The sequence below is a fragment of the Drosophila simulans genome, chromosome 2L (assembly GCF_016746395.2).
Source record: "Drosophila simulans strain w501 chromosome 2L, Prin_Dsim_3.1, whole genome shotgun sequence".
In the NCBI taxonomy this organism is placed as follows: domain Eukaryota; kingdom Metazoa; phylum Arthropoda; class Insecta; order Diptera; family Drosophilidae; genus Drosophila; species Drosophila simulans.
The window spans coordinates 11,684,319-11,706,037 of NC_052520.2; the positions used below are offsets into that span (position 1 = coordinate 11,684,319).

At 44.2% G+C, this 21,719-nt stretch overlaps 3 protein-coding genes across 19 annotated transcripts in view; all 3 read right to left on the reverse strand.

Annotated features, from left to right (window-relative positions):
• Nucleotides 1-221: 221 nt before the first annotated feature.
• On the reverse strand, nucleotides 222-14,123 carry LOC6732008 (gastrula zinc finger protein XlCGF57.1). Of its 10 annotated transcripts, none has more exons than XM_016178388.2 (8): nucleotides 13,785-14,122; nucleotides 10,709-10,816; nucleotides 8,541-8,653; nucleotides 7,665-8,430; nucleotides 4,944-5,111; nucleotides 3,502-4,239; nucleotides 2,651-2,863; nucleotides 222-2,563 (listed from the first exon to the last, which is right to left on the reverse strand). In XM_016178388.2, exons 4-8 carry the CDS (start codon nucleotides 8,197-8,199, stop codon nucleotides 1,947-1,949), a joined length of 2,271 nt encoding a protein of 756 aa, XP_016024688.1. In that variant the 5' UTR covers nucleotides 8,200-8,430; nucleotides 8,541-8,653; nucleotides 10,709-10,816; nucleotides 13,785-14,122; the 3' UTR covers nucleotides 222-1,946. The 10 variants fall into 10 exon arrangements, with proteins under 10 accessions (XP_016024688.1, XP_039147000.1, XP_039146997.1 ...); XM_039291066.1 differs by having other exon boundaries at nucleotides 3,502-4,242; XM_039291063.1 differs by having other exon boundaries at nucleotides 3,502-4,242; nucleotides 7,131-8,430.
• A 666-nt stretch (nucleotides 14,124-14,789) lies between these two features.
• LOC6732010 (cyclin-Y-like protein 1) lies at nucleotides 14,790-18,526 on the reverse strand. The gene is made up of 3 exons (XM_016178387.3): nucleotides 18,431-18,526; nucleotides 16,289-17,368; nucleotides 14,790-16,195 (listed from the first exon to the last, which is right to left on the reverse strand). The coding sequence occupies exons 2-3, from the start codon at nucleotides 17,118-17,120 to the stop codon at nucleotides 15,813-15,815; spliced, it is 1,215 nt and encodes a 404-aa protein (XP_016024702.1). The 5' UTR covers nucleotides 17,121-17,368; nucleotides 18,431-18,526; the 3' UTR covers nucleotides 14,790-15,812.
• A 326-nt stretch (nucleotides 18,527-18,852) lies between these two features.
• Nucleotides 18,853-21,719, reverse strand: part of LOC6732011 (calcium/calmodulin-dependent 3',5'-cyclic nucleotide phosphodiesterase 1) — an 83,338-nt gene continuing 80,471 nt past the window's right edge. For all 8 annotated transcript variants that reach the window (XM_039298455.2, XM_039298459.2, XM_039298460.2 and 5 more), the window contains one exon: nucleotides 18,853-21,166. The gene's annotated coding sequence lies outside the window, so the exon portion shown is untranslated. The remainder of the gene's footprint in view (nucleotides 21,167-21,719) is intronic.

Genomic DNA, 21,719 nt, shown 5'->3' on the forward strand with positions numbered 1-21,719 from the left:
CAAACAGTTTTACATTTTTCGTTTATTCGTGTACAGTTACAGTTTGTTAAATTAAATTAAAATTGTATTTTAAGCATTCAATTCTCGATAATTAAATGTATAAAATGTTGCATTTAAAAGGAAGCATAATGTGTAGGTCGTATGTCTGTCAGTTTGTCTGTGTAGTGTGAGTTTTCTTACTAAATTATTAAACGTTGACTCGTGTTTAATATTACTTTTTAATAGATTTCCCTTTTTTTTGTAAAATTTAAAGCAGATATGTTGTTGCTTGTGGCGCTTGGGGCTTTCTCGTTAATTTTTCACTTTCTTTTATTTCGTTACGGCTTTAACTTGTTCTTAATGTTTGTTGTTTTCAACACAAGCACAGTTAAGGGTTATAATTAATTTTAGAGTTGTGCCTAGTCGTATATATGTATATGTATGGGTTGTTGTTGTTGTTGCTTGTTAACTTTAATAGTGGGGTAATAACTTGTTGTTATAGGTTTAGTATTCATATATCATAATCGTAATTGTAATTGTAATCATAATGATTGGGCGACGCGCCCAACTAAAAACTACTCGCTCTCCCACGCGGGAACTCCTATCTCCAATCCTTCGATCCGTGCTTTCAATTATTACTTTTAGTAGATCAACTAACATTAAATATAATAACTTGTTTGTTTAATCCCTTTTCATTATCTCGTTAGTTGGGTCTGCCGTTATGCTGCTTCTGTTTCCACTGTCATATAATAATATATATATCTCATAATCATCACAGCCCCACTTTCAGGGCTCGATATATTGTAAACTGGGTTAAGGACTACACTTGGCCAATATATGTGAAAGTTTTCGCGCGTTAGCTCGCTATCAATGATCCTCCTTGGAAAATGCAAAAATAATACAATTGTGATAATAATTTTCGATAGATTTCCAAGGGTCTTGTTGCGTGTTATTTACAAACTATAAGTATATATTATAATTGTATGCCTATGCATATCTGCATATGTTTATGTATGATGAGGATGCTTTCTATGAATGTCGCTCCATATGGATTAAATCATAACTTAGACAAAACACAATAAAAAATACAAGATGGTGCGCTTTTGCTGGTTACGGCAACAAAAACCCCTTAACTTTAAGTGTCTAGCGAGAAAATTGCCTGAGTCGGATTGGTCTTCGGATCCATTTGATTCACTGAGCGCAGCTTAGGAACAATCGGATATCACAAAAACCATATCGATCGAACCAAACAAAGTCACGCGCCGCCTGGCACACATTTCAAAAATGTAGAAAACACGTGAATAAAATTAGACGCTAAGCGCCTAAGCATTAAAGATACACATAAAAGGGAGAGATACCAAGAACAAACTATGAGATGATTCGTATTGCACGTTAAAGCTGGCGGCGGCAGACTAGTTGAGGAGAGTTTAGTTTGCTTGCGATTGGGAAATACATCTCGTTGAGTTTCTAGGGTGATTTGATTATTTCAAATTGTTTGCTTTACAATATTTCACGAATTAAAATCTAAATAGTTGCCAACGAAATATTTAGTTAACATCACTCGAATTTTGGGGCTTTAGAAGACTGGACATTTGAACGGCAATACCGTACCATTTTGTCCTAAAAGTAATATTTTACCATACACGCTTGCTTTAAAAATCGTCACACCCTAGAAACCCAGCGTACCACGATATCCGCTTGGGGCCACCGATCAGCGTAACCAGCGCGCTGCTAAAACTATTGTACATACAACTAGCTGCTTATATGGGGTGCGCTCGTTATGGTGTGTGTCCTATTTAGAGAAGTCGCGTCAGCTCGGCTCACTAGCACTGGCTCACTGGTGGCACCGCATGCCTTCACCACGCCGCTTGCGACGACGCAGTGGCCGCTGTGGCAGCTATTGAGGTGCTCGTCGTGCTGCTGGAGTGCGCTGTGGTGGGAGTGTAGCCGTGCAGGAGGGGCTACTGTTAGTAAACAACCGGGTGCTGTTCCACGTTCGCTGGCAGATGCTGCAGCTGGATGGCGGCGCGTGCCAGAGCACTTGGGTCACTGATCAAGGCGATGGGCGGCGGCTGCTGTTGCTGCTGCGGTGGCGGGGCCTGTGGATGACCCTGCTGTTGCTGCTGGTGATGCTGCTGCTGTTGTTGCTGCTGGTGTTGCTGTTGCTGCTGTTGACGATGCTGCTCCTGCTGATGATGGTGAGCCGCCTGTTGGATGGACAACTGAAGCAGTTGTTGCTGCTGCTGCAACTGCTGTTGCTGCTGCTGGTGAGCAGCCACTGCAGCCTGCTGTTGATGTTGCGCGGCCACTTGTTGTTGATGCTGCTGATGTGCGGCTGCTGCCTGTTGCTGGGCTGCTTGCTGTTGGGCAGCAGCGGCGGCTGCGGCCTGTTGCTGTGCAGCTGCTGCGGCGGCTGCTTGCTGCTTCTGCGACTGCTGTTGGGCAGCAGCATTATGTGAGATGAGCGTGGAGGTAACCAGGGGCACCAGACCCGGAGTTAACTGGACCGCACCGGCTCCGCCCGCCGCACCCGCCGTGATCTGCTGGATGGTGTGCATCGTGGTGGTCGCCGAGTGATGGGGAACTGAAACGGTAGGAGGACCGGTTAAGTTGGGCGACTTGGGCACGGGGAGACTCGCTTGCGCTAGCGCAGTCGTGTTTGCCGACTCACTTATGATCGGTTTCACTTCCTGCTTGACTTGCGTCAGCACACCAGCCGGTATTTGCGGATGCGGATGCACGGGTGGTGGCGGCATCATAGCATCCGGGTGATTCATCTTCATGTGGCGCTTCAAATTGCCGCGCTCGACGAACGCCTTGCTGCACAGTGTGCACGCGTGTGGTTTCTCACCCGAATGGGAGCGCATGTGCGAGACCAAGTGACCTGCGAAACGGACAATGGAAGCGACATGAAGATCTGATCGTCGGGGATCTTGAATTTCGAAAACGGCTCAGGTAAGTTTTGGGGGCTTGCTCTCACAGTCGTTGTCGGCATGCAAATTAGGCTCAAGAGGTAAATGTCTAGTCATACTGTGTGTTAACAAGAAACCGAAATCTTAAATATTGCTAAAAGTAATCTACTAATTATTCAAATCATTTGCTTTTCAATGCAACAAGTTATGCACTGATGATAAAATGTACTTAGTTATATAATTAAATAAAGAATTTTGTACACAATATGTACTTAATTACTTTCAATATGAGTTTAAGTTATATTTTTACTGATATTTTTCTTTAATGGTTAATAAAAAAGCTACATATATTAAATAAATAAAACAAGTTAAGAAACATGAATGTTTTGAAAAACTAAAAGATTTTTGATTTGGTTTCTGACTAGAATCGACCCACGAAAACGACATTTGGAGGCTGTGAAAGCAATCCCCACAACAGCAACTGGAGAGAAGGATTGGGATTAAGGTATTTGGATTATGACTGTAGCTGGGACACTATGCTGACGCCACGCCACGCGTGCCTCCACTGGATGCATGCAACGCGCAGCCAACAATCATAGAGCTCACTCACCTTTGCAGATGAAGTTCTTGGGGCACTTCTCGCAGGCGAATGGCCGCTCCATCTCCTGGCCCTTGGTATGGCTACGCTGATGGAAGAGCAGATTGCCCTTGAGCGGGAACGATTTGCCGCACGTCTCGCAGGTGAAGGGCCGGTCACCGGTGTGGCACCGCGACATATGGTTGATCAGGTGCTCCTTGCGCGTAAACGGCTTGTTGCAAACGTTGCAGCAATGCGGATTGTCGCTCGAATGCTGGCGCATATGATTGTTGAGGTGCTCCTTCCGCGTAAACGTCTTCTGGCAGTACTCGCACTTGTGCGGCGAGTCGCCCGTGTGCAGGCGCACATGGTTCGTCAGGTGCTCCTTGCGCGTGAAGGTCTTCTTGCAGTAGGAGCAGCGGTGCGGGGAGTCGCCCGTGTGCTGGCGCACATGGTTCGTCAGGTGCTCCTTGCGCGTAAACGTCTTGGTGCAGTACGTGCACTTGTGCGGCGACTCGCCTGTATGTTGCCGTACATGATTAACCATGTGATCTTTGCGCGTGAACGCTTTCGTGCAGTACGTGCACTTGAACGGTGTCTCACCCGTGTGCTGGCGTATGTGGTTGACCAGGTGCTCCTTGCGCGTGAACGTCTTCATGCAGTAGGAGCAGCGGTGTGGCGACTCTCCCGTGTGCTGGCGCACGTGGTTAAGCAAGTGCTCCTTGCGCGTAAACGTCTTGGAGCAAAAGTCGCACCGGTGCGGCGTCTCGCCTGCTTGCGTGGCAAATGTGTGGGTGTCGCGCGAATGGGACGAAAAAATGTTTAGAGATTAGTAATCATCGCCATGGAACAGGGGGGGGCGGTCATGGTTTGGGCTGGCTGGTTGCGGGTCACTGGACACCTGGCGCGGATTGGTATTGTGTTGTATATCTCCTCTAGGCGACGGGGGGAAATCGTGTGTTCACTGTCTCCGCGATCTGTATTTTAGGAAAACTAACTACAAGAACATATCATAGTGCTAAACCATGAGTTTCAAGGGATTAAAGAGAAGTAGAAAACTTTAAGATGTAGAATCAATCAGCTTTTAAACATTGAAAACCGATTAAAGAAAAGAATTTAAAAACTGGCTGACTTCTTAGTTAAGTCCTATCAAAACATATTTTTATAGAGAGTTACGCTGAAAATGACTATCAAAACATACAATTGCTGTAAGGAATTCTAAGACTACATTCTAAATCAAACGTTAGTTATATTAGAACACATGGAGAAGTAATTGATCCACGAAGAACAGTGGAGTGCAACTAGCTTTTACCCCAATCCTAGCCAGAGTTCGTTATCGCTGCGCCGCCAAGTGTCTGTGTATACGGGGTTTTTTTTATGTGTCGTGGACTGTAGCTGGAGGCTGGATTGGTGGATAGGATTCGATCGGGATCGAGGTGCAGGAAGCGGGCTTACGATTCGTTTTGTCTCTTTACCTGTATGCCAAAGTATGTGATTGGTGAAGTGCTCCTTGCGGCTAAAGCTCTTGCCGCAGATCTCGCAACGGAACGGCGTCTCGTTGGTATGTGATCGCATATGGTTGGCTAGGTGCTCCTTGCGCGTGTATTTCTTGCCGCAGACATCGCACTGGTGCGGCGTTTGACCTGGATATGTGGGAGAGGGTAGCAGAACAGAACGGAATTGTTGTATATAGGGAATGGCGTTTGATCTCGTTCGACAAGACAAAATCGCATTCGTTAGCGCAAGCATTTTCTTTTTTCTCGCTCAACTCGAATCAGCGACCATTTCTCCAAAAGGGATCCTTGCGGCAGCCCATTGGAGAAATGTTGGCGAATCGGAGAAAAAACAAAATTTCAGATCCCCCGACCCATCCTCGCGCACCGCTCAGTCTTATTTTTTTTTCTTTTTTTTTTTTAAGTTGTTTAGTGATGGGGTGGCTGCGTGGGTGGGTGGGTTTATTTCTTTCGTATTAAAATCTTTTCTTCGTATTTTTTTTCTGTTTGGTGTGAAACTGGCCGTGGCTTGCGTTGTTGTGGTTTCGAACGAACGAAGCGAACGGAGGCTGCTGGCTCGGGCATATGGACGTGGGCGTGGTGGTGTCAGATGTGTTGTGGATTGTATGTGGTGTGGATGATGTTCATTGGATGTGTGTCTTGTTTTGTGTGTGCCTGTCAACTCTGCTTCTACTCAATGCTGATCCTCAGGATGCTGTTCTTTTTTACGTTTTTGTGCGGAACGTGCGGTTCCAGAAGAAAGTTTGGCCAAAGAGCTAAAGTTTAAGGTAGGTATCTAAGCCTACCTAGCAGATATTTATGCAGGTGAGCTGGTTGGTGTGTGTGTGTGCGTGTTTCTTGTGTTGTGTGTGATCCAATTGCTTTCGTGTGATCGAGTGTGAAATGTCGCAGTTACACAGAGACGTTGGCAATCGACAAGCAGCAACAACGAACTTTTCTTAGCTTTTCTTTACTTTCTTGACTTTTCTTTGCTTTGGACACCCTGTTCGACAGCAGAGAGAGCGTAGACAAAGTTGCACAGGCATTAGATATCGAATCGAAACGGGAGTGAAGGATTGGACATGGACTTGGAGTGATGGAGTGGAGCGAGCACTGGATGAAGTGTTTGGATTGGTGGTGCATGTGAGCATGATTAAGACTTGGTGAAGCTGGGGATGTGTGATGCAGAGATCATGGTTGGGGGGAAATGGAGCGGTATGAGCGAGTGAGCGTGTTTTCTTTTAATTTTGTAGCGGGATTAGGCGAGGAGCGTTCTCCAGTTCTTTGGAGATTCGCTCGCATGAAGCGTTAGTTGACACAGAGAAAAAAATCAGAACTATATCTATACCTAAAAGTTCTAGAGAATTAAAAACCTTAGCTTGAGTGCCGTAATGTATATGCACTTATTGAATTTATGAAACCCTTAGGCACGATAAGTTGTTTTGTTTCTGAACTGATTTGTAATACTATTCCTTGTCATTTCAAAAATGAAGATTAAAAGGGAATTCATGCGGTTTTAGTGTGAATATAGATCATGGAATTTGGAAAACATTTGTAAGATGTTTTTAAACGAAATGAAATTTGCATTTCGGCACATTCTAAGCAAGTTGGTGATAAGATAGTTGAACTATTTGGCCAGGAAAGTTACCCAAATTAATGACCAATTTCAGTTTATGTTTTTTCTCTCTGTGTGAGTACAGTGGGCGGGACTGTGGGAGTTGGCGGGTAGAAGAAGCACAAGCGATGAGCGAGATAGAAGTGTATGAGAGAGTGGGTGGAAGAAGACGTAGGACGCACGATGAAGTTTATATATTTTTTGCGGTGCTTGTTGTCAATTCTTTTTGATTGGTTTGGTTGGTTGGTTGAATTTTTGATTTGGTTCTTGGTTGGTTTGGTTGGTTGGTGTGATGTGGTGATGGCTGTTGTTGTTCTTGTACTCTATGGATAGAATTTGGTCTGACTGGAGTTGGTCTTGGATATATATATTTTTTTTTTCGGTATTTAGTTCTGAGAGAATCTGATCTGTCTTTTTGTTTTGGCGCTCGCCGCTCGCATTGTCCGCCCCCACCAATCAATCACACTCACCAGTGTGCCACATGTAGTGGTTAACATAGTGTTCCTTGCGCGTAAAGGACTTCTTACAAATATCGCAACGATGTGGCGTCTCACCCGTGTGTTTGCGCACATGGTTGACCATGTGCTCCTTGCGCGTGAACGTCTTGGCGCAGTACTGGCAACGGAAGGGCGTTTCGCCCGTGTGCGAGCGGAAGTGATTGTCCAGATGCTCTTTGCGGGCAAAGGTCTTTTGGCAAATGGTGCAGGCGAACGGTTTGTCCGTCGAGTGCCGTTTCATGTGCCGCTCCAGGCTCGTATTGTTCGCGAACACATTGAAGCACACGATGCAGGTGAACATGGGCCCGCCAATGTGGATCTTGCCGTGGCGCGTCAAATCCTGCGACGTGGTGAACCCCTGGCCGCACACCTGGCACATGAACGGCTTCCGTTCGCTGTGGTAGCGCCGGTGCACGATCAGCTGGTACCGGAACTGGAACATCTTGCCGCAGATGTCGCAGACGTGCGTCCCCGTCGCAATGGGCGTACCGTCTGGCGCCAGCGCCACGTTTTGCCCGCCACCATTGCCGCCATTGCCGCTGCCGTCCACGCCATGAATGCCGCCCTCCATTTTAGGCATAAGCAACTCACCCGCCGTGGTCGTGGTGCCCCCACTGGTGGTGCTCCCGCCGCTGCTAGTCGAGCTGCTGGTCGTCGTCACCGTCACCTGCTGGCCCCCATTGCCGCTGGTGGCCGGCGGTAGTCCTCCCCCCGCCGATGCAGCTGCCGCCGCGGCCGCTGCTGCATTCGCTGATGCCATTACCGCTGCAACGGCGGCATTATTCGTGGACGCCGCTGCTGCGGCTGCCGCTGCACTCGCCGCATGGCTGGTAACCTGCGGCGGTAGCGGAGGAGGTGGTGGCAACTGGCCGCCGTGGGCTGCTGCTAATTGATGATTGACCACATCGCCGTGGATTTTGCCAAAGACCTCGTGGTAGGTGAAGAGCTGCGAAATGTCCTCAATGTTCACCTTGTACATTTCGATGCCGTGCGGCGGCTTGCCATCCTCTTTGTGCTCGGATTTAGGAAGCGGTGGTGGGCCGCCCAATGTAATCGTTGTCCCACCAGTGGTCACAACAGGAGTTACTACTGATGGCACAGAGCTGGCAGCGCTCACGTGCTGCATTCTTGTGTCCAGATCCCGGCGATCGTTGTGGCGTTGCTCGTTCCCTGATTCCTATATCCTAATGTTGTTCTTGTTGTTGTGTTGTTTTTTGTTTTGGGAGTTATTGGTTTGTTGGGAGTAGTTGTTGTTGTTGCTGCTGCTGTTCTTGGTTGTTGTATTTCATGTGTTGCTGCTGAGGAGCGCCTACATATTGCTGTTGTTGCTGCTGTCGACTGCTTTCGCTGAGCGTGGCTACAACAAACAAAAAATGCAAGTGGAAGGTGGAGGTGGTGTCACTAAATCTCTGGCTGCTCAGGTATTTTTCGAGGTCTTTCTTATCGACGCTGACGGGGGACAATTACCATGAAATTGCTGCCGTTGCTCTGGCTCCCGTGGGGCTGATGTTGTGGTTGCTACTTTAACAGTTGATCCATTTGAGTGGGTAATTGGCGCACAACCAATTCGTATTGTTCACCTGTAAATGAATGAAATTTATTGGAATCAAATCTATTGACGGGTAAAGGTTTATCTACGAGGATATGATGTATGATGTTGCAAATATGCTGCATACCCCAAAGCTAAAAGCTGCCTTACAAAAGGGCTCTCCATATGATATTTAGCAGGATGATCAGACACAGATGAGCACACGGTCGAGGTGAAGGTGTTGGTCCTGTGGCATTTTGACAGCATTCTGGTGCCGAAGGACATTACAGGACATTTGCAGTGCAACAATGCAAATGTCAGTTGCATGTATGTACGTGCACATAAGTACAGTTGAGTCCTAACCCCCCCACTTACACACAAAGTAAACAATCATCACCCAGAACTAATTTATGTAAAAAGATGTTGGCCAGCTAGCTCTTCGTTTTATTGATTTCGCTGCTGGGCATTAAAAGTGATATAAATTGCCCATTAGCGGACCACAGGACTCACACACATTCACACACACACCCATATTGCTATGTATGTCTTCATCACCGAAGGAATAAAAGGAAGAAGAAGAGGGCCTACAATGAAATAACTTTATATAAATTGTAAATGGCAAAAGGCAGCAAAACGAATGACAAGGGACACGAAAATGGGAGTGGAGCTGGAATTTGAGGCTGTTAAGTCGAGGGAGGGGCAGGATCCAGGATTTAGATATCCAATCAGAGAATGCAAGCAGAAGAGAGCGAGCGCGCAACGTGTAAGAGAGGGAAGAGCAAAACGAGTTAGGGGGGGAGCTGATGTAAATATCAAGAAGTACAAATCGATTAAAGACAACGCGTGTAAGTGTGTGCGTGTGTAGGAAAAACCGAGCTGCGAATTAAAGATGGATGAGCGAGTGCACAAGGGGAGAGCGTAAGGGGAGCTCCAATAGAAGAGAGGGAGAGCGCGCGCATGAGCGGGAGAGGTGGGGAGTGTTTGCATAGGTCCTGGTTTCGCCCCTTTTCGCTAAGCGCTTTACAGTTACAGCTTACAGCTTACATGCTAAGCAAATGGTAGCGAGAGAGAGAGAGGAGGCGAGGAGTGGAGCGAAGCTCCCCCGTGATTGCGCTCTCACACTCTCTTGTTTTTCTCGAGCAAATAATTCAGCAAACATCGAGGAGAGCGCAGAGCGGGAGAAAGGACACTAAAAAAGGGCGCCACTTTTAATGTGGTGAGGTAGGAATGTTTCATTTATGTGTGTGTGCAAATCTCCAAATACATATGTACATATGTCTTCTGCACGCACATGTGTGTGTGCAAGTGCCCAGCCCGGGCAGAAACACAAAAAACAAAAAAGAAAAGTGGGCGGGTTTCGTTTCGGGCATGTAAAGTGCTGATGAAGCCAAGCACAGAACGCAAGACAAATGGCCCAATCTACAAAGGGGCTGGACCCCCGCCCACTATTAAGTAACTGTAACTCAAGCATCGCCACAAAACGAATTAATCGAGTGCAAACCGCAAACGCAGGTCAAAAACCTTAGCACTTCATCAACGGATCAAAAGAATTTTGTGTTAACTACCGGGTATCCCCAATTCCATGTATCTAAGCATATCTTTAAGATAACTTTCAAGTGATGGGTCATTATTGCAATTTAGTCTTGATTCAGTAAAGTGTATCCAGCGTATTACGCCCCTTAAGCTTTATAAGAATTTGTCAAGAATATTATGATTATACTAGAATCTTTGGGATGATCTGCAATAGACCGATGACATAGATTTAAAAATCTAAAGTAATATTATCTAAGGCATCTCTTCATGAAGTAATATCCAGAAACTGCAGGAAATTAAGGAAGTAAGAACAACAACCAAACAAGTTTATTTTGAAACTTTGAGATTTGCATTCGAGCAGTTGCTGTCCAACGAATTAGGTTACTCGTTACGGAAGGGATTAAAAATTATAAAAGGGATTATAGAAGCGCTGTTCTATACGAGAACACTATGCCATATGGTCCAAAAACAAGAATGATCCGTATCGAATGGGGTTGAATAACCCCTTTGGGTGGTGAGCGGCAAAGTCACCCTGTATTTTGATGTGAAAACAGCAGCAATTGAAATCACTTACCTCATTCTCTTCTTGGCCCGATTCCGCCGATTTTACTGGGGAGGCTCGCCAGGAGCGGACTTGAAAGTATATTTAGACGGATGCGGATGTTCCTTTGGGCCGGGCCACCTGCAAGCAGAAACGAGAGGGGAGACATGGCAACAATAATAACCAGTGAGCAACAGTTTGTTTGCGGTGTTTATGTTTACGCGAAATATTCAAACGGCCCGCGGTACAGTCTTCCCCTTTTCCCTTTGCTGCCAGTTTCGGTTTCAGTTTTGGTTCCACTTCCACACACACACACAGCCATGCATACTTGCATACGTGTGTGGAAAGAGCGGAAAGGGGGGCGAAAGCAAATCAAGCGAAAATTTATTTGCAGTCAATATATGTATATGTACATCCATATGTATGCAAAAGTCACCAACACACCGAAACTAAGGCTGCGTCTGCGTGGAAAGAAGAGCAAAAATATTCTAACTCTAATTGGAAAGGGAATGGGAATTGGAATTGCCATCGGGGGGGCATTGCAAATTTTACATTTCCAACTATTCCAATTCGAAGCGAGCGGTGCTGTGCGGTGCGGTTTCGGTGCTAACAAATCAAATTAATTGTATCTATATCTAGAAGAGCTGTATGTGCGTGCATCTCCTCCTCGGCCAGTCAGTCTTCTCTGCTTTTCTTCTAGATTCTAGACGGGGGGCCTCTCCTCGTTCTCTCCCTCTCCCCATTCTGGTTTGCTTTTGGCTGCCAGCAGGGAAAAAAAGTTGTGTCTTTCTTGCCATGCCGCCTCCTCTTTGTTCCCTTCTTGCCCACTGCTTTTCGTGCACTTTTGTACACGGCTTTGCTTTTTTTATTTTGTTATTCTCGTCTCGCCTCTCTCACTCCTGCCTCTCTCCCTCTCTTTGCCTTACATTGTCTCTCATTATTCATTGAACGACAACGGCAACGCCACCCCTTATCCCCCTGGCCAAGCAGCAACAACGTTTTGCACGAACGACGCTACGTACAATTCCCAGCCGCCTAAAGCGGAAAACCAATAAAAACGAATTGAATCGCAAAGCGTAAGTACAAAATAAAGCGAGGAGGCGAGACAGAAAAAATGAAAGCTGAGAGAGTAGCTAACGAGCAAGCGAGAGAGCGCGAAAGAGAGAGAGAAGCGGGTACAGGCGGCGCGTCGATACAAGTTTTGCCTTTTGGCTCACATTCTATATGCCGAGATCCGAAACTCGAGTTATAGTTATAATTATTGCCGCTGCTGCCGCTTTTTATTTTTAATTTTGTTTGGCTGTCGCTCAAATTTCGACCGAGAGAGCGGCGAATCGAATAGGAAAAAGAGCGAGAGAGTAGAGATGGAGGATCGAGTTGGAGAAACGTCCGTCACATTTTCATTACAGCCAATTAGTGTGCATTTCATAATTGTTAAACAAAACACATAGGCACAAATCTCTGAGCACAATTAAAAAAGCCAAAGGAATTGGAATCGGGAGCTGCGTTCTAACATATGGCGGCGAAAAAAGTGCCAATTCGGAGAGCGCCACCGATCGCTCAAAGTGCTATAGTTAATAAATTTCAGAAAAATGCAACCCTGCGTCACCCCTCCCCGCTCTACAACTTGCAAGAATGACACGATGATGACGTTAATGGGAACTCTGTAGCTGTGGATGTGCGCAGCTCACATACACAAGCACACACAGATACTCTCGCACTCGCACACAAAAACACTCACACACCAATACACTGACAGCAAAGTCGACCGCAAAGTCATTTGATTAATAATTCTCGCATTCTTTTTTGCCTGCGAATTTCACAAATAAACACAATTGTTTCCAATCTGCCCCGGTACTTGCCCCTCTCCCCCACCCTTTATTTCCGACCCACCCCCTCTAGCAGCTTCCCCCCTCGTACAACACACTGCAGTTTTTACAAGCTTTAAAAAGGTTGTTCGGTTCGTTCTTATGACGCCAGTATATGAAAATTTACTTGATATTGCAACGGTGGTGGTGGCGGGCACACTCTCCGGCGAATGTGTGTGTGTGTGTGCAACAGTAGTGGCAATCAGAATCGAAACGCCGCGCGGGTGAGAGGCGGTGGTGAACGGCGAACAGAGCAAAGCAAACTGAAAACTGAATGAGACGCGGAGGCAGCAGAAGGCGAGCAGGCAAAGGCGACCGATGTAAAAGTTCTTCGTGCGACGCGTTCGGGCGGCAGCCGAAAGCACAAAAGTCCAGTGGGAGAGCCAGTGCAGGCGGTTTGGCTTTGGCGAGGGGATCTATTGATTCGACTCTTATATTTAAGAGTTACTTATTGAACTTTTTTAATTTAGCATAATAACTAGGATATCTGACTATCTTATTGAAATGTGTAATATTTATATGGCAAAAGCATAACAAATAACAGGGAACAAGCTGATTAGCGCGAATGTTCAGTAAAGAGCCTTATAAGTTAAGATAAAAGATAAAGATAGATCAGCTGCTAAAAGTTAACATTTACATAAGCCACAGAGAAAAACGATCTTTAATAACAAGGCAGTTTACCTGATCGGAATATATGCAAATCGAAAACACATATGAAAATAATTCAATTCAAACTTAATAACCTTGTATAAAAATGGCAAAAGTTAAAAAACCATTAATAAATTACTGATTAAAGTATCCCCTACAACAAATCTTCATGTTAGTTGAAAACTACCTCAACTCCTTTTAGCACTCAGAGTAGAAATCTAGCTAAGGAGCACCTGCACTCACTCCAATTACAAAAACTGGCTAGAAAGAATTCAAGTTGCCAGCACTGGCAAGAGGTGTGGAGGCAGCGAGAGAGCGAGAGCGACTACGAGAGACACCGCAAGATACAGATACAATGCGTGCTCGAGCCCGCATGTGTGTGTGTGTGTGTGCGTGCGATTGCGTTGTTCTTATTAACGATTCGCTGCCGCTGTCTCCGCAGCTCCCTCCCCCAACCCCCTCGCGCAGTTGTGCTGCTTTTTCGGGGCTTGGGCACAAAAAGGCGGCAAAACGGTTAGGCACACAAATTCGACCGGGTCCAATTGGCCAATTTGAATACGAATGCAGGAGTCGCCAATTCGAATTGCACTCACCAGCGATATAGTCAGGGTTTATCCATAGACCAGCGAGCTACCACTCCTTTTTCTGCCTGCAGCAGCGTCCCTTTTCAACAGACGCCGTTCCCGGATTGCTCAATGGCGATCTTGGTTTCGTGGCCCGATCTCGCACATCACTCTCCACTGGTCACTAACTGCATTGCGCGCACTGTACACTTGCGGTTGGCCATTTAATTAGAGCGGTGTCTTTATTTTCTTTACATTTAACGCGGATCCAGAGTTTCAGTTGCGGGCGGAAGAGCGAGAGAAGCAGTGTATAGAGCTGGAAGAAGTATCGATATGACATCGATATCTGAATCGATAGTTCTCCAGCGCTCGCAGTGTGACCGGGCTGATTTATTTGCAATGTAACTCGGAAAGATACCAAAGACTCAAAAATACCAAACTAGGGATGGCACTGCGTCGATAGCTATGGAAATTTAGTTTTTTGTAAAATATTCTTAAATAAAAAAATAATTAGCAGCGTACATTTAATTAGTTTTAATGTGTAATTGGAATTATAATATTTTCTGAAAGTATAAACCTAAATAGTATGATCTAACTTCAAATTTAAAAGAGTTCTTTTTTGCATCTGCAAGTGGAGCATTTATACTCTAGAAAAGCAAATTATGTAGGCAACGATAATTACTTTTTCACTTGATATTGTTCGAGTTATTTTTAATACGTATTTTGTGGGAAGGGTTTTTTAAGAAGGACAATGAGTTTATTATACGATACATTTTATAAGATTTTCCAAAGAAAAGGAATCCTAAGTCGATCCTCTTGTTTAGAATAAGATAAAATGTTTCAAAAATGTTTTTGCATATAGAATAGCTAGAAGTCTTTTCCATATGCATGATATTTAATAGAAAGACAATATGTTTCAAAAACTTTCTTTTTCAAATGGCCATTGTTTTGACTTCGAACAAGCGCCATTCGATTTCAAAACCCCTTTTTCGAAAAAAAAAAGCGACAAGAACTAAGATATAGAAAGTCTTTGTCTTTTTATTTCTTTGATTTGCTTTTATTTAGCTTTATCGTAAAATAAATTACAAAATAAAATACATTTTGCATATAATTCGTATCCTTATATGTCTAGTACATTAATTTACTCACAAATCTTTTGGGTTAATATTGCGCTGTGCTCCTCGCATCTCTCGCTCGGATTTTGTTTGTTTTTCTAATGCTAAGAACCAAAAAACAAATCAACTTGCCGCAGGCCGCGCCCCCAAAAAATCGTTTTGTGCCTGAAGCCTGACGCGGGGAAGCCGAATATCGTTGATCGTATAAAGCTAAATGGAAACTATATAAGAATCACACGAAATCATATAAAGTTATTAAGAAAAAATGGGTGCAAAGTAAACAAATTAAATTCGTAACAAATGTACAGGGAAATGTTTTTTTTTTGGGCGCGGACGCGCTAAGTAAATGACGATTTGGTGGCCGTGGCCAACCGTTGAGATTAAATTGCTTAGATGCCAGCTGATTAGGTGGCCAAGTCAATTACAATATTATTTAAGCCGTTTTGTACAAACAATTCTCTACTGTTCGGTTTAGGTTTCTCCTTCTGCTTCTGTGATCTTTCGTTTGGCAATTGGTTACGCGTTGCTGTAGTAGTACTTCTGTGTCTCTGTTTAAAATCATCATCCAAATCCTTGACTGCATCGGTAGTTTCGCTTACATACATCGATCGCATGTACATATATGTAAAAAGTGGTCCTTAATTCGAGACGTGTGGTTAAAACGCTTTTCTTCGTGTATGTATATATGTATATAAGACTGTGAATCTTTCTGCACGCATTTGGGTGTTCCTTTCTTAGAGTGTGTGCTGGCTAAAAAGCCACCCGCAAAGCTTATGCAACCGGGTGGCCTACGAAATGTATCTGAATCTGTGTGCAAAATCTGATTCAGCGCTGAGCTACGGTTCTCCAATGACGTTCGATCGGACTACGGACTACAGAGTACGGATCTCTTGACTCATTGCTGCTGTTGGTTGGTTGTTCGGTTTTAGTAAGCTAATATAAATCACGATAGTATGGCCACGCTGCGACGCGGCCCGCCCTGACTGATGTTGTCCATGGAGGACCACTTCTTGATCCCGTTCTTCAGTGCCTCGGCAGTGACCTTGTCCTGCATCACACGCGACATGGCCTCCAGCTTCTGGGCCCGCTCCTTGGACAGCGGCTCCGTGGGGAAGTTGAGCTCGTTGGCCTCGGCGAGCGTGCGCAGGTCGAAGTAGTATTTGGCGTACACCGAGGACGGCACATTGATGTTGAACTGCAGCAGCTCGAGGAACTGGCGCTCCAGCTCGTTCATGTCCTCCACGGTGATGTCTTTGAGTATCTGGCAGTAATCCACGTTCCAAACGGCCTGGTCATCCCACACCTTCGAGGCGAGGAGAATGGCACCTGCAGAAGATCAATTATAGATTAGTAAACAATACCAAACTAGAGGTTTTATATATTTTTCTGAATATCTGAAGCTTGCTGCCCTCCACTCACCCAACACCATGCGCTTCCAGTTGCAGGGTCCCACATCCAGCTCGGCGTAGGTGAGTAGCCGCTCCAGGTAGACTAGCGTGATGATCGCACACTCGGCCGTCAGCTGGGCGGCGTTGAAGAGCGTGCGCACGAACTTGTAGATCTGCCGGTGTTCCGGATTGTGCGTGTCGTAGTTATCCGGCACCTGGTCGTGGGTCAGCGGATGCAGCTTCTCGTCGAAGATGTCCAGCCGGCGATCCGATTGCCGATTCTTGATGTGATAGTAAATGGCCAGCGAGACGCATTTGACCGTATTCTTAAGATTCGGCTGCGACACAGTGCTGTCGTCCAGATAGATCGTCGAGCAGGAGGAGCTCTTCTTCATACCGCCACCACCGCCGCAACTATTGCCACCGGGAGTACTGCCGCCGCCGCCACCTCCTCCGCCGCCGCTTCCCGCTTGCTGGGCAATCTGCTGCTGCGATCGCTTGCGCGTCATGCCGCCGTTCTCCACCTTTGATCGCTCCAGGAACATGGTGGCTGCGGTGGGATCCACCGACGGATCCTCCTCGCCCTCCAGCGCCTCTCGCTCGGAGATGTGCTGCAGATTCTGCTGGTTCTCATAGTTGTCACCGCCGCCGCCCTGCTGATTCTGCTGCTGATTGTGGCCGTGATGGTGGTGGTGCAGGTGCACCGCCGACGCGGATCCATGGTGGCCGTCCAGCTGGTGCTGTGACGTGTGCGGCGGATGACCCAGCTGGATGATCCGCTCCTCGAAGACGGGCGGCATGTCCTTCGACTTGCGGTCCGACTGCGGACTGGAGTACGCGCAGCACGAGTTCTTGTTGCCCATTTTGCCGTTTCGGATTGGTTCGGTTGGTCGGGCGCTCAAACTAAATGCAACTTGGCTTGGCACTCACTCACTCGCTCGCTCGCTCTCTCTTGACTAGCGGATGGACCCCGGATACGGATCCTGCTCCTGGCAGTCGCTCACGCTCGGTTCTCGCTTTTGGCACTTGGTCGTCGTGCGTCTATGTCTATGGGCATGGCGCTGGCGTTTCTATCGCTCCACAATTACCGCTGCCCGTCGTCGAGCGTTTGCTGCAAAGAATATATGTATGTAGATAACGCTTAGCCTCGGCTTTCATTCGATCTTATCTGCAAATCTGTTCTCATTCTCATCCCATAACCCATTATTAATTGCACTGCCCTTTTGTGGGGCGGGAGCTATTCGATTTCTGAGAAGTTTGGACTACATTTAAACTATTGTTAATAACACTTTCTAGTGCTAAGAATTTTAATATGATCTAAGTGATGGCATCACTTTACTATTGAAATAACCACAATATGCGGCTGATAAGACTGACTATTTGATTGATTTGAAAGTTTGGAAGCACTTCTATCATATAAATTGTAGGGAAAGTCAGCTGTAGATATGATAAAAACTTTGTTGTTTTAAAAGATAATGACGTGAAACAAGTCACATGACGAAATCCAAATATGCCATGCATATATGGTAGGGTATTCCCGCATTCGATCTGCAAGCTGTGCTATTTTCACTATCTACCATTTATTTGCTCTGTTTATAGGCGGAATCGTTTTGGCTTAAAGGCCGGCCAGATTGTTGTGCGAAAAGTTAATTAACCCGCGACACGACACACTGGCCAGCAAGTTGCCTAATTTGGCGAGGTCTTTTGCTTTAGTTTCGCCGATTTCTTGTTTTCTGTGTGGGGAGCACGACTCTGCCTTCCTCTTCTTCTTCCTATTTCTGGGAGGGGCGGGGCGGCAGCGAAGCTTGTGACTTTGTTTACGGCGCGGAAGGCCGGAGCTATGGGATAATTTGTCACCGGGTGGGCAGCTGATTGCCCAGTTCCTAGATTCCTTACTATCACTGCTCAAATCACTTGAATTGTTTTTCCCCGCACATTAATCATTGCAGTGAATGAATGAATGAACGCTGGCACCGCAGTCGACGCCGGCGGCGCTGCTCGGCCTCTGCCCGGAGAAACACCCACGAATGGCCACAAAATCGGGATTATTTTGAGATTGCGCCTAGTTGGTTGCTATCTCACTGGTGGGGCGATGGCCGCCAGTTGGGCGAGCTAGTAGTGCAACACTTTTCACACATCTTCGGTGTTTTTCTCTCCTTTTTTGTTTAATTACCTGCTCGAAAATGAAATGTATCGTATTTTATAAATATCGATAGATATCAGTGCTGGTGTGGCCGTAGATGGTTAGCACAAAAACACCATCCGGCTAAGAGATGGCATTTTGCGGTATAAAAATACCAGATAAATGCACTAGTGCCTAGTTTTAAAAACATTGCGAAACTCTTAAATATTGGTAATAAGTGATAAATTAGTCTTTGAAATATATGATCATTTACAATTCCCATAATAATAACAAATGGAAATATATAAAGGGGAATGTAAGAAAGTCGATAAGTAAAGTACTGAAACGCCACTTATCGATATCACACTTATGACTAGGTGGCAGCACTAAATTCAACAAAGAGCGGGCTTTTAATTAAATAAAAAATTTAGGTTTGTTTAAACTCCTCCTTTTCCAAAAACAAACCGTCCCCATTTAGGTTTAATAAGAATTTTTATTAGTATATTAAAAGTCATATGGTGTTATTATAATTTACTTGAAAGTATTTCGTAATAAGCATACATCTCAGCCATATACCCTTTATTTCAAATACTTGTTTGCAATTTTTAGACCATCGCCGTTAGTTTATGCATATTAAATGTTGAGTTTAACATAGTAGGAAAATTAAAAACGTTTCATTAGTAGGCTTTTGTTTCGAGATAACTTGTAAAGTACACAATTAGTTTGCTTATACGATATATAAATAACTGGGCTAGAAATGAACAGATGAAACAAAGTTATTTACAGATCTCAGTAATATGCGATTCCTTCGGTTTTTAGTTGGTGTGGGATGGCTACTGTATTCCCTTTAGTTAGAGTGCATTCCGCTAATATACTACATCTTTTTGCATCCTGTGCAAGTTGTATTTACACAAAATGTATTTTTTGTATATTTTTTTTCTCATTAGGGGCTTTATAGTTAAGTAGTTTATATTTATTATTTAAATGTAATGATTGCTTTCAACTTATTTACCGTATGCAATTGTGTATTTCATATTGTTCCATCAGCTAAGTTTCTCTCGTTAACAAGTTTGCACATCGGCCGGAACTATATAATATGTCTATGTGTGTGTTAATGATACTACTAGACTACTTTTTGCTAATAACATTGAATCGTAAACCTCATATATATATATATCTGTTTGCATACGTTCGATTAGTGTTTCTGTGGATTTCCCATTTTTCAACAGAGATAAATAACAACTTTTTCAGTTTTTTTTTTTGTTTTGATCGAGGGTCTGCAGCCTAACGCTATATTAATCAGGACTTTGTACAGATTTTCGAGAGAGGTCGCTATATATATATGTATATATACGATATATGCATGCGCATCGCTTTGAGCGTTCAAGTTTGATATACACTAACATACACTGTTTGTTCAATAATATTTACGGTCCGCATAATAGGTATTCTGGCGCTATATTTATCCCATTAATGGTTAGGAGTAGATTAATCTGCTGTGTACGTTTATTTGTTCTGTTTGTTCTGTTCGTGTTTGTCTTTAATTTGTGGCTATGGCTACTAGTAGACATCCGCTATACACATCTGCACCACGATTTGTTCGTACATTTATCGACTACCTTAATAAAGCTATGATCCCAATTTCAGCTGATAATTTGGTACCTTACTGCTAAGCACTTTTACCACTGCCCTTTGACTTTCGCTCGCCGGCTTTGCCACCTCGAATTTCCCAACGATTTCCGCTTGTTTTCGCCCTGCTCAAATTGGTAAAGAGCAGTGGTAAATCTTAAAAGAATGGTCCCGCTATCAGACATTTTGAAAAACGTTTGAAAACATTTCAAGTTGATTAAGGAAAAGAAAAACCGAAACGAAAGGAAATCAAATCCTCCTGCGACTCAAGCCCTCCACTTTCTGCTCTCACTTTTGTCCCGCGCTCACGTATAAAAATAAATATGTTTTGTAGAAACGTGACTATTATATTCTTAACAATAAATATTATATATCCCATCGTATAGGTAGCTATGTGCATTTGTAGAGTGGAAAGTTTTCGAAAACCTTGCCTTGGTTTTTTTTGTGGGGAAAGTCTGTTAGGGGTTGGTGTAGAGTATATACAAGTCGTATAGCTAGTTGTCAGGTATTTTTTGGTTTAGCTTTTAGTTAGGTACTTAATATCTAGACAGATCGACGCATCTGTCGTCCCTTCCTTGAAAAACCACTCGTTAAATTGAGCAATTCGAATGCTTGGTAAATGCAAACACACAAAACTAAGGGCGAAAGTAAAAAGGTGGAAACGATTACAAAAATATATATGTATTTAATTAGAAACGAAATTGCGTACATCGAACTTAGACAAATCATACGATAAATTCCACATTTGACTAAAACTAATCAAGTACAACACAAGTACAACTGAATTCTAAATATAAATGCTCGCAACGAACCAACAAATTCACAACAAATTTCAGTTGAACTCCTCGCTATTTACATCTACGCGTTCCTTTTTTTTCCACTGTTCGTTTGTATTTGTGCTTGGCCCTAATATTTTCATAAGTTTTCTTCTGTTTTTCAATTTGCTTTCCCTTTTGCAACAACAAAGTAAACAGTATTTATACATATATATCGATATTAATGTACCTATGTGTATAGATGATGTACGTTAATTCTAACTCTACCACAATTCACATAGAGAGCGCATTTGAAGCGTTTTGTTATCAATATTCTAGGCTGATTCTAAGCTTAGTAAACAATATTCTTGCAGCTTCGTTCGTTCCTCGGTTTCTCTCAGTGCACTGTGGTCCAGAATTCGATTTTTTTGGCATAAAGTCTAAAAATTGAGCTACAGACTTGAAACTTTGTACATTTTGTTGTTAAATCACAAATAGTTTGCACAGAAAATTTGAAGTCTGTGCGACCACGCCCTCTCTTGCCTCCCATATTAACTACTGGTATGGCTCAGAAGTCAACGAAATATCATTTTTTTTTTTTTTTTTTTTTTAAAGTCGTGTATATTGTTGTTTTAAAAATAATCCCCCTTTTCTTTTTCTAGTTCTACATTTTAAATTTCCGAATCTGAATTCGAATCAGAATCAGATTGTGAATCCAATATTTTGTCTCATGGATCAGGTTTAAAATTAGACTGTATTTCCAAAAGACTTATTACTGCCTTCGGAAGTGGTTTTTCCTATTTTTTCTCTCTCGTTCTTTTAAACTAATTGTTGATAATAGTGGGTCCGAGTTATCAATCGCTCTGTGGAAAATATCACTCATCCTATTGATCCGAATATCTTTTTTTGCATGTGATAGTCGGTCCCTTTTGTAAAGCTTATTCCGGGCTTCACTC